At 48.6% G+C, this 16,613-nt stretch overlaps 1 protein-coding gene across 10 annotated transcripts in view; it reads right to left on the bottom strand.

The window, feature by feature from the left end:
- GAS7 (growth arrest specific 7) overlaps window positions 1-16,613 on the bottom strand; it is a 291,891-nt gene that overhangs the window by 58,803 nt on the left and 216,475 nt on the right. For all 10 annotated transcript variants that reach the window (XM_033184549.1, XM_033184554.1, XM_033184559.1 and 7 more), the window contains one exon: window positions 12,030-12,110. In XM_033184549.1, the coding sequence (XP_033040440.1) occupies window positions 12,030-12,110 (81 nt within the window). The remainder of the gene's footprint in view (window positions 1-12,029; window positions 12,111-16,613) is intronic.

The following is a 16,613-nucleotide window of genomic DNA, read 5'->3' as shown; positions in this document are numbered from 1 at the left end:
TATCTGTATCTGCAGAGTTGGAAATGGGCCGAAGGTATCTCTCTAATCCTCAGCACCCAAATTACTGAATTCTTAGGGGCCTGAGTTTCTTCTTTAACCCAAGAGCAAAAGGAATGTGCCTAACAGGAGGGGAGGTCACTATGGTCCAGTTGCCATTGCTACAAATACCACATCAGCTGTAGTTACAAATGCCAATCACGGGTCCAATCTCCCTACGTAAAGTCGGGGCGGGGGTATCTCCACCACCTTCCGACAATTTCCCTCATCTTTCTTAACTTCTCCACCCTCAAACTCAGAGCAGCGGAATGTGAGTCTACTGGAAAGAGGACTGGATTGATTGGCCACCGTGAAATTAGGCTCTTGTCAATTAATAGTCAGGTGGTCATATGCACTTCACTCTTGAGTCACCATTCTTCTAGAATTAAAAATACATAACCTGGCTTGGAACAGGGGCTCATGTCTGTAATCCCAGAACTCTGTGAGGCCACGGCAGGGGGATCATCTGAGGTTAGGAGTTAAAGACCAGCCTGGCACAGTGGCTCACACCTGTAATCCCAGAGCTTTGGGAGGCCGAGGTGGGCGGATCACCTGAGGTCAGGAGTTTGAGACCAACCTGACCAACACCGGGAAACCCTGTCTCTACTAAAAGTACAAAAAATGAGCCAGGCGTGGTGGCACACGCCTGTAATCCCAGCTACTCAAGAGGCTGAGGAAGGAGAATCGCTTGAGCCCAGGAGGCAGAGGTTGCAGCGAGTTGAGATGGTGCCATTGTACTCCAGCCTGGGCAACAAGAGCGAAACTCCATCTCAAAACAAACAAACAAACAAAAGAAAAACATTATATGAGGCTCTAAAATTCTACCCTTATAACTTTATGTCTCTTGGGGGACACTCACTTATGCTCCCAACACTTGCTCTCCAAGGGACGGGAGAGTCCTGATATGTAGTATCTGCCGATTTCTGTGCCAAAGACACTCCCAGCATGGACAGTTTCAAGCCCCAACACCGCCGCACGCACGCTCCTGACATCACGAATTCACCCTGGGACCTACGTGATCTCAGCTCCCAAGTGGTACCGCTCTCATAGGAATATAACTGCATAAGCTTAGATGAGCAACTTCTCCTCAGTGACCCTCAGCTTCTGTACCTGTAAAATGGGGATGATTCTACCTTAGTTTCCTGACCTACTGTGTTGATGTGAGAATCCAACAAAGGATAATTGCCAAAGTCATAAGTAGTCATAAAGCACTTCGTTTTAAAAAGGGAAGGATGAAAGGCAGGGTGCGGTAGCTCACGCCTGTAATCCCAGTACTTTGTAAGGTGGAGGCGGGAGGATTGCTCGAGTCCAGGAGTTCCAAACCAGCCTGGGCAACATAGTGAGACCCCATCTCTATTTATAACAATAGAAAAAAATTTTTTAAAAATTTAAAAGGGAGGAATGGCCAGGGGCAGTGGCTCACGCCTGTCATCCCAGCACTTTGGGGGGCAGAGGGAGGATTGCTTGAGCCCAGGAGTTTAAGATCAGCCTGGACAACACAGTGAGATCTCATCTCTACAAAATAATTATTTCTTTTTAATTAGCTGGGTGTGGTGGCTCCTGTCTATAGTTCTAGTAACTCGGGAGGCTGAGGTAGGAGAATAGCTCGAGCCTGGGAGGTGGAAGCTATAGTGAACCTTGATTGTGCCACTACACTCCAGCCCACACTTCAGAGTGTGACACCCTGTCTCAAAAAAGTGGGGGAGCAGAGGCATGCAGAAGGGGAAGGTCATTGCTTTCGTTCCTGAATTGAGTCCCCAAGAACCACAAGCCTGTCTGATCTCTAGAGACCAGGACAATGCACCATCCCCGTGACCCAGGCTTCAAGTAATTGCCAACACGTATATTCAATGCAGGTCAGACTGGAGGAAGATCTATACAGTGATGTCCAACTCATGATTCTTCTAGAGAAAACTCTATAGCGTGGCAGGAAGCACAGGAGAATATGGCTGAAAGTTACCACCAACACTTACTCATCTGGAGCGACAAGGACTGAAGGCAAGCGCTGGGCAATGGGATGATGAAGCCTGTTCCATGGAGAACCCGTCTCCTGCTCAGGCGGTGCCCCATTCTCCAGCACCTGCAGTGAAAACTCCAGGGGCCAAGCAGAGCCACATGCAGCCGAGTGCCTGTGGGCAGCCACAGCCACTGTAGCTTCTCCTGGGCAGCCAGGCTTCTCCCCGAGCTACAGTGTTTGCCCTCCACTCCAGAATAAGGTGGTTGCACACATCCCAAGGAAATAGAAAGCTGACCCACAGCAGGCCCCTAGTGCAGTGGAAGCCTGGGGAAGCAACAAGAAAAACAAATCCACCCTGCAGGGCCAGCTACAAGCCTGGGCCACACCCACGCCCCTGGAGCAGCTGGCCAAGTGCAGACACCATGCACCCGCTAGGAAGGCAGCTTAAGAGAGGCCAGGATTCCAACAGCAACAGGGAGAATGCTGAAGGAGCGAAGGAGAATCCACTCCAACTGGCATTAAGTTATGCCAGGAAGGACATGAGCCTGATGATAAATACACCCCACAATGAGAGCATGAGAGCTGAGAAATTTTATCAAAGAGCATAGAACTGAAATGGATAAAACACAGATGCTGAAAGATCTAAAGACAACAGAAGGAAACCTCAGAACAGTGTTTTCAGTTTAGGACTGATTCACAGACAGAAGCAAGGAGAATAAAGAAGACCCAAATAATTTAATTTAAAGGCCTGATTGAAATAGATGCAGTCAACATCATATCCTACAAACAAAGGCAACATCTTCTGCCAGGAAGCCCTGGAACATTTAAAAACATGGTCATATTTAAGCCACAAATAAACTGTCAATAAATGGCAAAAAGCATAAAAAACACAGGCCACATTCTTTGACCAGGAAAGCAATACAAGTAGATAATAATAATGAAAGAATAAATATACAAGATCCCCATCCCCTCAACTCCTAAACACTTGGAAATGTAAGAAACTGCCCTCTTAAATAATGCCAGATCAAAAAGGAATTTAAAACTGTAATTACACAAGATTTAGAAAATAATAAAGAAGAATATATCAAAACAAATGGGATAAAGTCTGAATTATACTTGGAGGAAAATCCACAGCCTTAATTTTTTCATTACCAAACCCAAAGCAACAAAAATAAATGGACTAAACATTCAACTTAAGATTTTAGGAAAAAAGTTTAAAGGCCAATAAAATACGCCAAAAGAAAACAGGAGAAAGGAATAGAAAAGTGGCAACAGAAATTAATGAGTCAGGAAACGGGAGACCATTAGCAAACCATGGCTGGTTCTGTGTGTGTATATCACAACAACAAAAACAGCAGATAAGCCAGGGTAATTTGAGAGGGAAAGAGAACACAAATGCTCAGAATTAGGGATTAGAAAGAAAACAATGACACAACAAATATAGTAGAAACTTTTTCTTTTTTTTCAGACAGAGTCTTGCTTCATTGCCCAGGCTGGAGTGTAATGGCGTGATCTCGGTTCACTGTGACCTCCACCTCCCAGGTTCAAGTGATTCTCCTGCCTCAGCCTCCCGAGTAGCTGGGATTACAGACGCCCGCCACCATGCCCAGCTAATGTTTGTATTTTTAGTGGAGACGGGGTTTCATTGTGTTGACCAGGCTGGTCTTGAACTCCTGACCTCAAGTGATCCGCCAGCCTTAGTTAGCCTCCCAAAGTGCTGGGATTACAGGTGTGAGCCACCACGCTGTACTTATAGTAGAAACTTTAAAAATGCAAGAACCTATGACTTCTATAATTCTATATCTTCAACACCAAACCTCCCATGAGATTTAAATCATCAGAAGGGTTTCGAGAGATGCCAAAAAGAAGTAAAACCTTTGAAAAATGGCCTCCCCTCAAAAGGCACTGCAGCCAGATGGTCTGATGGGCAAATTCATTTACACACTCAAGAAAGAAATACCCAGGCATAGAAATGTGTGGCAGTCCTTCTAGGTCTATTTTACAAAGCCAACATGACCTTGATCTTAAAATCAAACAATACACAAGGGAACCATGTTTAAAATCAAACAATACACAAGGGAACCATGTTTAGTCTGCTGTCGAAAATGAAATGCACAAGTTTTTACCTGAGTAGGTAATAAATATCTTTGATAACGCTGAGTCCCCATGAACCAAGGTTGTCCCAGCTCCTGGGGAGACCCGGACTCCCTCCCTCCCTAGACCCTCCAAATGCATGCTCAGTCCTGCCTCTCCTCTGCCCCAGTCTTTCCCCACAATTGCAGCCACCAGGAACTGTATAAAGGGGAGACGTTTCGCCCCAATCCAATCCCTTGTTCTCACTTTGGTTCTGGTCTGTCAGCTGATAGCTAATTACTGCTCATGTCAAAACAATTACTAGGAAAGAAAACATAATTTTCCATTCGACCCTTTCTCCCCACGCAGCAGCTCTCCTCAGACACCCTGTCTGGCTGGGTACCACTCTCCCGGGCACATTCAGAACACGTCTCAGTGGAGATCTAGACCGTTACAACCCACAAGATCCCGGCAGCCTTCACCCACGGCATTCCTCATTGCCATTCCCTGTCCTCGGGGCTCCCGGCTCACCCAGGGTCAGCCGCAGAACAAATGAGGCCAGAAGTGGGTGCTTCTGGGGCCTCCAGCCTTCCGGGGAGGAAAAATGAAACTGGTCAAGGATCGCTCATAAAGGGAACATAATTCAGTCTGGAGATACAAGGGAAACAGCAACAACAAAAAGGCAAATGTCACATTCAGCTGTTTTTAGGATTTTTAAAAAGGGAACTAAAAGCTCTATCTAGTTAGTAACCTTAGCAGCTTCAAATACAAATAGTACACACAGGCACCCACACGCTTCATGTGCCTTATGGGCAGTTAAGCAACTTGAGAGGGCTTAGGAGGTGTCTAATGAGAGGAGGGGACAGATATTTGGGTAGAAAAGAAGAGAGGGAGGTCTGGGTAGGGAGAAGTAAACAGAAACAGAGAAGGAGAACATGAAACGTTATCAAGAAAGACCAAGCAACAAAGAAACGCCAGCAGCTCCGCCACCCAGGACTCATCCCCGCCCGCAGCTCAGCTTCCGTATCTCAGTATTGATCCCTGATGGAAAAAGTCCCATCCTCAGAGCCCTACTCTCCAGGTTCCTGTTCCCCCAGGAACCCAAAAGAACGTAACAAAATCAGCCATGAACACTCTCTTATTAAACCTCCTGTAGGTCTGGCCTAATTTCTCCTGTCTCTGGAATAAATATAGTAATTTCATTCAACCTGGTGGCCGGGCGTGGTGGCTCAAGCCTGTAATCCCAGCACTTTGGGAGGCTGAGGAGGGCGGATCACTTGAGGTCAGGAGTTCGAGACCAGCCTGACCAACATGGTGAAACCCCATCTCTACTAAAATACAAAAATTAGCCAGGGGTGGTGGCGTATGCCTGTAATCCCAGCTACTTGGGAGGCTGAGGCAGGAGAATTGCTTGAATCCGGGAGGCGGAGGTTGCAGTGAGCCATGATGGTGGCATTGCACTCCAGCCTGGGCAACAAGTGTGAAACTCTGTCTCCAAAACAAACAAACAAAAAAAAACACAGTTAAGGAACCTGGGAGTGCTGAAGCCCTGGTTCTTGAAATCCTTGCTTCCCTCTTTTTCTCTTCCCCTCTCTTCTTCCCTCCTTCCCTTCCCTTCCTCCCTTTTCTCCTTCCTCCCCTCCTTCCACCCGTCCTCCTTCCCTCCTTCTTTCTCACCCCCCCCTTTTCCCTTCCTTCCACCCATCCTCCTTCCCCATCTATCACATATTAAACATGGTACAGCCTAATATTTCCCCAGGTGTGTTAAACGGGACAGGAATTCTGCCAGGATGTGTATTGTGTTATGCGGTGATAGTAAAGGGTCAGTGTTACAGTCCAAAGAATTGAGGACAAACACCCCATTATTCCGACTGAGTTTATTTACAGTAGGCCTTTCAGAATATGCTGACATGTGCTTGAAATCTCAAACAAGGCAACAGCATGCAACATCCCTCCACGCACACAGACGCAGAACCCGTTTAGGGAAATACAGCAGGGCTACCGTGAAATTCACTTTGGGACACATAGCCATGGCCATAAAATGCAAGGTTTGAAGTGGGGCAGTTCCGTGCTCATCCGGTCTGATGACACAGGGCACAATTACAGTCTCCCTCCTCCCACCACACCCTGGAAGGCCTCGCAGTTTCCTTGGTCGCCACGCTCACCTTCTCAGGAGGATCCACTGTCCACCCCTGTCTATTTAGGGGAGCAGTTTTATATCAATACCTTTCTGTCCTAGAAATTTCTCTCTGGCCACCTGGTCTTCACTGTATCTCCTGGTTGTCTAAAATGTCAACTGCGTTCCCAAAGACAGAACTGATAAAAGATTTTCCCACATGGTTGTGAACAGTTACATGGCTGCTTTCCAGGACATCAGAGGTTAAACAGCCTTTGTAATGTCCCAGGAACCTCAGCCAGCAAGGACACTGGTTCTAGGGGAACATGCACTTCTTCCAACAGAGGGTGTTGCGGCCTTTCCCGGAGTCAGTGGTGAGGTCTAAGTCAGAGCGCTGGGGAAGCTGTTTTGAACCTGAGACTGGCTAATTCCACAAGAAGCGAGGGTCTTCCTTTGCTCCTGCAGGGGAGAGGAGAGCCGTTCCAGGCTTCCTGATCTGGAGAATAAGGTGTGGGCGAGGGTGAGGCTCTGGGTTCTGGAGCCCCCTCCCCAGAGAGCCCCTGCTCAGAGGAAACACAGTTGCCTCCCTAACCATACCCCTGGCCAGCTCCTCAGGCTCGAAGGAACATCCTCCTTGCCCTTCAGCCTCTGCAAAGGCACTTGCTCTGTCCCCTTTAATCTGGGTTCCCTGAGGCTACTGGAGGCCTAAGGATGATCTCTCAGTGGGCTGACGCCCCAAGGCTGAGCAAAGCCAGATCCTGAACCCATGGTTCCTGAAACACTCCCACAACCACCCGCCAGGACAACCTCAATAAATAATAGATTTCTTTTATCCTTAAGAAAAACAAGTAAGTTCAATGCACATCTCAGGCCCAGAGGCTCAGAAAGGAATTCACTTTCCACATTTGCACTGTTGACACAAAAGCCACAGGTGCCTATTTGAATTTAAACAAATCAAATTTAAATAAAATCTAAATGCAATATGATTTCCAGGACTGGATCTGAGAACAGAAAAAGGACATGAATGGGAGAACTCATGACATCTTAATAAAGTCTAACATTCGGTTACTTGTAATGCACGATGTCAATTTCACGGTTTTGACAGATGTACTGTGGTTATGTAAGATGTCAACTGGGGGAACTGAGTAAAGAAGGCAAGGGAACTTACTGTCTTTATAGCTTTTCTGTAAATTAAAAACTGTTCCCCAAATTTTAAAAAGTTATTAAAGTACACGAAAAATTCAGCTCCTTGCACATACCAACCACATTTCAAGTACTCAATAGCCACACGTGGCTAGTGGCTACCATATTGGAAGGCGTAGAGAAAGAATGCTTACACTGTCATAGAGGGTTCTACTGGACAACACTGCCCTGTACCGTCTTCATTCTACCCAGTGACTCATACATCAACACTCCCAGCATCTCCCTTTTCACTCATTTTCTTTCCCTTTGCCTGTTACTATTCCTCTCTACAAATCAGTATTTCCACACTGCACATTAAGCCCAGCCCAGAGAGGATTTTTAATATTGCAGCAGTTACTGAATGGCGTCTTAGGTGTTCTGTTTTGGTTTAAACTTTACTTCTTACTCAGGCGGGTCTCACCCAGAAAGCCTGGCATTTAACACCTCTAGTAAAGCTACTGAATAAACACAGCTCCCATAACTCTGGTGATATTAAAGGATGGAATGCAGGCAAAGTCCCCAGCCCAGGGCTGATCCTAAGTAGCACCCAACATTCAAAGACTGGAGTCTAGTTTGTACGGAGATGGGGGGTGGGCTTTGGGGGAGGACTCTGGGCATGTTTCTAGAACTCTCTTCCCAGCTGGCAACCTGGCTGCCTGTGCTTAGCAGCATCCAACAAACCTGCACGAATAAGAATGAACCAGCTCTGCCTGTGGGTGGCCCTTCAAACTCTCTCTAGAAGTTCACAAAACTACAACACAAAAGTAAAGCCAGCTGGGTATGGTGGCTCATGCCTGTAACCCCAGCACTTTCGGAGGCTGAGGCTGGAGTATCACTTGAGTCTGGGCGTTTGAAACCAGCCTGGGCAATATAGTGAGACCTTGTCTCTACGAAAAATCCTTTAAAAATTAGCTGGGCAAGGTGGCACGTGCCTATAGTCCCAGCTAATCGGGAGACGGAGGTGGGAGGATCACTTGAGCCCAGGAGGTCAAGGCTGCAGTAAGCCAAGATCACACCACTGCACTCCAGCCTGGGCAACAGAGCAAGACCCTACCTCAAACAAACAAAAGAATCCAAAAGCATGCATGGATGGGCAGGGCCTCGTTTGATCTCCCTCCAGGCCCTCAAGTTTACGAATGGGGCAAATGAGGCCTGGCAAGGAGAAACATGCTCAAGGCTCCAGTTTAACAAATTGTAATTTCACAAATCTAGGATGCCAGTGATTGAGACCAGCAGTGGCTCATGTCTGTAATCTGGGTAATTTTGGGAGGATCATTTGAGCCCAGGAGTTCAAAAGCAGTCTGAGCAACATGGCAAAACACTGTCTCTCTCTCTAAAAAAAAAAAAAAAAAAAAAAAAAACTAAAATAAGAAAATTAGCTGGGTGTGGGGGCACACGCCTATAGTTCCAGCTACTTGGGAGGCTGAAACAGGAGGACTGCTTGAGCCCTGGAGGAGGAGGCTGCAGTGAGCTATGATCATGATACTGTATTCCAGCCTGAGTAACAGAGCAAGACCATGTCTCTAATAAACTAGTATATACTATTGATTGGAAGATGCATCTGACTTCCAAGATATTAATATGTCAGGGGAAAATGTATGTCTTAGAATCAATGACACAGGACTCTTCATGCTGACGTAGGGAGCTACTGCTGCTTGCTTCAATGGGGCGTGGTCCGGGAACCCTTGAGCAGTGCTGAACTGATGCTCTGGGTCACTCTACAACAGAGCTTCCCCACCTCGGCACTAGTAAACATTCAGGGCTGGGTGATTCGTTGTGGTGAAGACTTTCCTGTGCACGGTGGGATGTTGAACAGCATCCCTGGCCTCTACCCACTAAATGCCTGTAGCACCTCCCCGCAGTGCTGACAGTCAAAAATATCTCCAGACATTGCCGAACGTTCCCTGGTAGACAAAATCACCCAATAGAGGGAGGAAAGCTTAAGACATATGTGGCATGTTGCAAACAAAGCACTAAAAGCACTTGAGTTAAATAGGTTTCTTCATTTCAAGCCTTCCTGCAGTCTTCAGAATGCTAATGTGCCTGTCCGTCTTCATCCTCCTTCATGGGGCATGGATAGATCTGGGATCCCAAGGATTCCACCTTAGGAAATACTACGTCAGCACCCTGGGGGTGGGGCGGAGGGGGAAAGGAGTTGTGAACACACTCGGTCTAGCCTTGGCCATGCTGGCAATTCTCATCTCTATATCTGACCTTCTCCATCCATCTCCCCACCTTTCTCAGCCCCCTTTAGGGGCACAGCACACAGTGCAGCGCTGGATGGAGAGGCTCTTGATACGCTTGTAGGGTAAAAAAGGGAGCCTGTTAAACCCAGGCCTCTAAGCCAGGGACCCGAGGCGGCTCCTGTGAGCCCCCCTTCTGCAGGACAGCTCCCATCAACAGCAAGAGGACAAGATGCTGCCTGTCTTGCTGAGACAAGGTGCCAGGAGAGCGGGCTTTGGAGAAGTGACCCCATCACTCAAAGGGCAAATCTCGACCAACCCACCAACGGGGCAGGCTGTGAGTCACACCCGCCATCTCTACATGTCCAAGCCTCCCTCTGCCGGCCTCCCTGTCCCATCCTCCTCCACGGACCCCTCTGGCTGGAAAAGACAGCTGGGTTTCCTTTTTAGTGTCTGGCTGGCTTGGAGCCAGCCAGGAAAGAGGACGCACCTTGCGTCATTCACTGGCATTTTGATTGTTAAACACACACACACACACACACACACACACACACACACACAAAACAACAGTGAAAGAGAAGCCAGTGGGCTCAGAACTGCCTGTGGTCACACGGTAGCTACAGCATCAACAGGCTCATTTCTGGGGACTTGGTCTGAGACGGCAGCACTCACTGTCTCCCTAGGAAATCTGTCATAGCTGCCCCATGTCCCTCCCCCACAAGGGGGCTCCTTTCTTAATTTTTTAAAAAATTTAAGTAATAATATAAATATAAAGAAAATGCTTTTGAAAACCTAAAATAATTTTTGATAGCAAACACCCATGTTCCTATCACCTCTCCCACACCTCGGCTGATTTTCTAGAGGTAATATTTTCCCATCATTTCTAGTTCTGAGCTCTTCTGCTGGCAGCTGTCATATGCCTAAGCTATACGCTTCGAATGTGCTCTTTCACGTCTTCAGGTCTCAATGGCAGAGAATATCCAAAGACTCCCTGCTCTGAAAGGTGAGGATCTGGCCACTCGCATTGCGTCCCACCTCCCTCTTCCGATCTAGTATTCCAGAGTCCTGTGATTACCTCTGGTCCTTTCTGTGGTTCCCCGTGCTGCTTCAGGTAAACTATTCAGACTAGGGATTACTTTTTCTTCTGAGAACTTTCCGCAGGCTCTCACCTCCCTTCCACAGAAGCTGAGACTGTCACGCTCAAGGCATTCAAGATTAAATTCCCAGCCCCAACCACAACCTTGATTTTCATGCTCTGCTGCCAGATTGACTCCTGAAGTCGAAAACCAACAAGTGTGCTTCACACACCATAGGACGGTAGAGACACAGGTAAATTAGCTCAACGTGGAAGCCAGGCTCTGGGGACTAAAGATACCGCAAAAGAAACAGACAAGTCCCCACCCTCAGGGAGCTTAGTCTAGCATGGGAGAGTGAAGATCAACTAGGAACAGGATGCTGGGGATGTTAAAACAGCAGGCGGCTGTGATCTAAAGTGACTGGGTGAGGGTTCTAAATTGAGTGGTCAGGGAAGGCTTCTTGGAGGAGGTGACATTTTTAAAAGCCACATGAAAACAGATGTTGTTCTCCCTGCTGATGGGTCCCATAACCTGCCTTCCGGAACCTCAGACCTAGGTGTCTCCCAAGAGCCCCCTGGACAAACCTTCCACCTATTATAGGAATGTCCATTTCGGCTGGGTGCGGTGGCTCACACCTTTAATCCCAGCACTTTGAGAGGCCAAAACGGGTGGATCACTTGAGGCCAGGAGCTCAAGACCAGCCTGGTCAACACGGCGAAACCCTGTCTCTACTAAAAATACACAAATTAGCCGGGCGTGGCGGTGCGCACCTGTAATCCCAGCTACTCGGGAGGCTGAGAAACAAGAATCGCTTGAACGCGGGAGGGAGAGGTTGCAGTGAGCCGAGACTGCACCACTGCACTCCAGCCTGGGTGACAGAATGAGACTCTGTCTCAAAATAAAAACAAACAAACAAAAAAGAATGTCCATCTCGACTGCCTCTGCTTGATTACCTCTGCAGATGGGGAACTCGCACCCTCACAAGGTCTGCCTCACATTGTTTCAGGTATTTTATTTGAAAGCTGCCTTGTCAACATCTGCCTCCTTTTAGCTTCTACTCCGTGATGTCCACAAGAGCCACATAGAGCAGTTCTGTCCACACTTCAGGTCTTCCTGCCCCTGACAGACAGGAAAGAACTCTGATACCTCACCTTCCCCAGCCATCTCCTCCTGCTAAGCGCCTGATGAGGAGTGTGCAGGAGGCCATCAGAGCTGCTGCTGGCACTGCCAGGGAGACTCCAACCTGCTTGGCAGCAGGCCTTATGGACTCCCTCCCCAAGGCCCGACCCCTCCTTGGGTTTGCTCCATCAGCCAGGTTTAAGACCCAGGACCCGTAATCTCAGCCTCTCCACTGAAGGTGGTGTCAGGGCCCTCCCACTTGCCCCAAAGCAGAGAGCGGACATTACCTGTTGGAGGCAGAGGGCTCCTGTGAGAGCCAGGGCTGGCTGGAATCCCAGGAGAACTGCTGGGACGTTCCCAGGTGGTCTCTGGTGAAAGAAGAACAAAGAAGATCACTTTGAGAGTGTCACAGGGCAGAACTTGAGTTTCACAGAACAGAAGGAGATGGTCAGAGCTGGAGAAAATAGAGACAGTCAATCGCCCTCCTCCCCAACCCTGGCAAGACAGGACCCTGCTTTCTGCTCCCATATCCATCCATCTCCCTTCCTACTCCTTGCCGCCCACCACCATCCCATGACCAGAGCTTCTCTTTGTTGGGGTTCCTTCTCCATGAGGCTGGGGCCAGAAGGAGCTGGACTTCCTGTTGAGAGGTCAAGATGCTCTGAAACATCCTCTGCCCCAACCTGCCTCTTCATTCACCCCCACTCTGTCTCGAGGCTCTAGACTCTTCTCCTGGAACCCTGAAGTTACCAACTAGGTATTTCTCCCTGAATGTCCACTGTTACCTGAAACTCCAAAGCACAGACGAAAGAACACTGGCCTAAGAGTCTGTAAAGAGACAGGGGCCCTCTGCCACCTGGGGTGACTTCCAAGTTTCTTCCCGATTTCGCAGTTCCAAGTCTCATTTGAGCTGTAACTGCTGAATTTGCCTGGTCACCTCTCCCTCTTCCAATGCCCTGCTACAGGCTCTGATCAGAAATAAAACTGGCCGGGCACGGAGGCTCACAGCTGTAATCCCAGCACTTTGGGAGGCCTTAGGTGGGCAGATCACTTGAGGTCAGGAGTTTGAGACCAGCCTGGCCAACATGGTGAAACCCCGTCTCTATTAAAAATACAAAAATTAGCCAGGCGTGGTGGTGCACGCCTGTAGTCCCAGCTACTTGGGAGGCTGAGGCAGGAGAACCTTTAAACTTGGGAGGCAGAGGTTGAGTTGAGATTGTGCCACTGCACTCCAGCCTGGGGGTAGGGGGGGAGAGAGAGAGAGGGAGAGAGAGAGAGAGAGAGAGGAGAGAGAGAGAGAGAGAGAGAGAAGGAGGAGGAGGAAGAGGAAGAGGAAGAGAGAGAGAGAGAGAAGGAGGAAGGAGGAGGAGGAGGAGGAAGAGGAAGAGAGAGAGAGAGAGAGAGAGAGAGAAACTAATTCTGTAACTATAGTATTGCTCCCCAAACACCACTTTACCCATTTCACTGCCGTGCACAGAGACTTATGAAGTTATCTAGTGATAAAAATAATACTTTCTCACTATATACATTTGATAATGCAAGAAAACACACAAAAATAAATATCACCCATCATCCCACCATTCAGAGGTCATCACCATCAACATTTTGGTATCCATATGTTGACTGGTTTTCTAAGCATATGTTCCTCTTTAAAATAAGACAAAACCAAACTGTAGATTCTTTTCACGTATCAATTTTTGTGAATATCTTTCCAAAATCTGCCCAAGCGCAGTGGCTCACACCCATAATCTCAATATTTTGGGAGGCTGAGGTGGGTGAATTGCTTAAGCTCAGGAGTTTGAGACCAGCCTGGGCAACATGGTGAAACCCCATCTCTACCAAAAATACACAAATTAGCCAGGTGTGGTAGCATGTGCCTGTGGTCCCAGCTACTCGGGAGGCTGAGCTGGGAGGATTACTGGAGACCGGGAAGTCGAGGCTGCAATAAGCCATGATTGTACCACTACACTCCAGCCTGGGTGACAGAGCATGATCCTGTCTCAAAAAATAAAAATAGACTGGCTGCAGCGGCTCCTGCCTGTAATCCCAGCACTTTGGAAGGCCAAGGCGGGCGGATCACTTGAAGTCAGGAGTTCGAGACCAGCCTGGCCAACATGGTGAAACCTCATCTCTACTAAAAATACAAAAATTAGCTGGGTGTGATGCACGTGCCTGTAATCCCAGCTACTCAGGAGGCTGGGGCACAAGAACTGCTTGGTCCCAGGAGGTAGAGGTTGCAGGGAGCTGAGACTGCACCACTGCACTCCAGCCTGGGCGACAGAGACAGACTCCATCCCAATAATAAATAAATAAAGTAAAAATAAAAATAAATTTAAAAATCTTTCCAAAATCATTAAAGGGAGCGGTATAGCAAAGTGGTTAGGCTCTGTTCAGTGCGGTGATTCTAGAGCCAGACTGCCTGGGTTTGAATCCAGTTCTGCCTCTCACTACCACTATCCTTGGCCCAGCTACTTACTCTCCATGCCTCCGTTTCCTCCTATGTAAAATGATTTCAATAAGGTATCCACCCAAGGGAGATACTGTATTAATACCAAAGGCCCACATACATTCCTCTAGCGCTAAGTCATTTTTAAAGTTAGTCTGACATGAGGCTATAACATTGGTTAAAAATCCTATTACTGAAAATTCAATTGTTTCCAACAATAAAAACAAAACTGGGTTGTTGACTCAACTTTGCTCCTATACTACCGTGCAGCCCTAGGCAGATCACACCATCCCTCTGGTCCTCTGATGCTTCATCCAAAACAAAGAGGTTCAGCTACTTGGTCTCTTGGGCCCAATATTGCCGCCCTCTAGCTGTGATGGGTTGGTCTTGAGGCTCATGGTTTGGGTTTCAGGAAGGGTGAACCTGGGCTCCAGGGGCAGGCATAACAGGGGGTAATATGGTCCCTTCATGTCTCAAGGGAGAGAAAACAGAACTGAGGGTGATCTGGAAAGCAGAGAGGGTGTGAACATAAACAAGAGAGTAGTAGGGTCTTTTATGAGGAGTGACAAGGAGAGAGGCTGCTAGAGGGCTTAGGAGCTTCCCCCAGGGACGCACTGGCTGGCAAGAGCAGGAAGCCTTCGAGAACTTACTTCAAAGACCGCTGGCCTGCTTAGGGCCCACGTCATCAGCCATTCATAAGCTGGGTGACCTCTGGAATCACCTGAACTCTGTATCTTCTTTTCCTCAACTATAAAATGGGGATGAAAATGGTACCTAAGCAGGATGGGAAAGAGCATTAATTGGGTTCACCTACGCAAAGCACTTAGGATAACATCGGGCACATGGTATGTGCTATCCCAGCATTAAATAAAACAGAGATAAGGCCGGTGGAGCTTAGATGAGCAAAAGCAGCGAAGTGGGCATCCCCAGGAGAGGCGGGCATCCTCAGGAGAGGCGGGCATCTTCAGGAGACAGAGGCACCATCCAGCCTCAGGCTTCTTCCTAGGGAGGCTTCTCTCCTCTCCTGCCCATTGCATCAGGCCTGCCTAGAGGCTGCACTGTGGCCTTCACATCCACAGAGTCAAGACCGGGTTCCCCTCTCCACCCTCTCCTCCTGGGTTCCCTGGGTTCCCTGGTGGCCCCTGGACACCCAGGGACAGGGCTCACTCACCATCACCAGCTCCACCCTATGTCCCATCCCTCATATCCAATTGGTTCCCAGGGTCTGGAGACGCCCCTCCATCACGTTCCTCTCCTCCTCTCCATGTCACTCCGGAGTGAGTCTCCCTGCCTCTTGAAATCCATCCACTCACAGCTAGTGGACCAGTCACCCTAGAGCCCAGCTTTCACCGGAGGTCCCTCAACAGTGAAAATCCCTGGCTGGCTCCTTTCCAACATGGCACACAGAATCAATTCTGAAGTCCACTGCCCTCCTGGCAAAGTGCTCCAGGGTCCCAACCCCGACTGCATCCAGACTGACATCCCACTGGCTTCGTTTCAGGCCCAGTTAACTTGCCTCGCCGATCTCTGAATACGCCTTTTCCGTATTGTTCACTCACACTCACTGCCTCCTGCTCCCCATCCCTGGATATCACAACCTTGTTCACTCATCAAGTCTCAACTAAAATGTCTCCTCCACCATGCAGCCTACCAAGATTGCTCTTTTTCCCTACAAAGAGTTCTTCCCCAGATTCTCTAGAGTGGGTGCTGTAGTGCACCACCCAAATCTCTCCAGCTGCAGAGGCTCATAGCTGAGTCCCTCTCAGGGCACTGCCCTTAGCCAAAGAGAGCTGCCACGCCCAAGGCTATGCCTAGGGTAGGGTTGCAGGGCGCACATCTTATGACTGGGGTGAGAGGGGATCAAAGGCCCACCAATCCCCTTGTTTCAGATCAAACAATACTGAAGGCCCCTCCTAGCTCAGAGCTCCCTATGGAGCTGCCGAGGCCTCCTTGGTGGCCGCATTGCAATGCTGCTTCCTTTCTTCCCGAGGGGTTGCTCCCAGGAGCACACACCCTACTGAAACTCCTGCAAATAAATCTGCCTCAAGTCTTTCTGAGAAGCTGGCCTAAGTCCCCCAACACACACATTCCATCCAGTTTTTCTAGGAAGTCAGCACTTTGTCCATCCCTCAGACAGCTCAGATCCTAACCTTGACACCTTATCTCCTTGAGGGCCGAAGCCATGGCCGGATCGCCCTCTCAAATACGGCACCTGGTCTGAAGGATGCAAGGACAGACGGGCCAACAGAAAGACGGACATTGTGACAGCACAAGACAGATTCCGACCTGATGTGCTCTTCAGCTCTCCAGGAATAAACAGCAGGAAAAAGGTCCCGGAAAACTTTCCCTTTGTGCTGCAGCCACTACCCCTTCGGTGGCTGACACCATTGACCTTATTTTATTTTATTTTATTTTTTTTGAGACG

The sequence above is a fragment of the Trachypithecus francoisi genome, unplaced genomic scaffold (genome assembly GCF_009764315.1).
Source record: "Trachypithecus francoisi isolate TF-2019V2 unplaced genomic scaffold, Tfra_2.0 Lachesis_group20, whole genome shotgun sequence".
NCBI classification, from domain to species: Eukaryota; Metazoa; Chordata; class Mammalia; order Primates; family Cercopithecidae; genus Trachypithecus; species Trachypithecus francoisi.
This window is presented reverse-complemented; position numbering and strand designations above follow the sequence as displayed.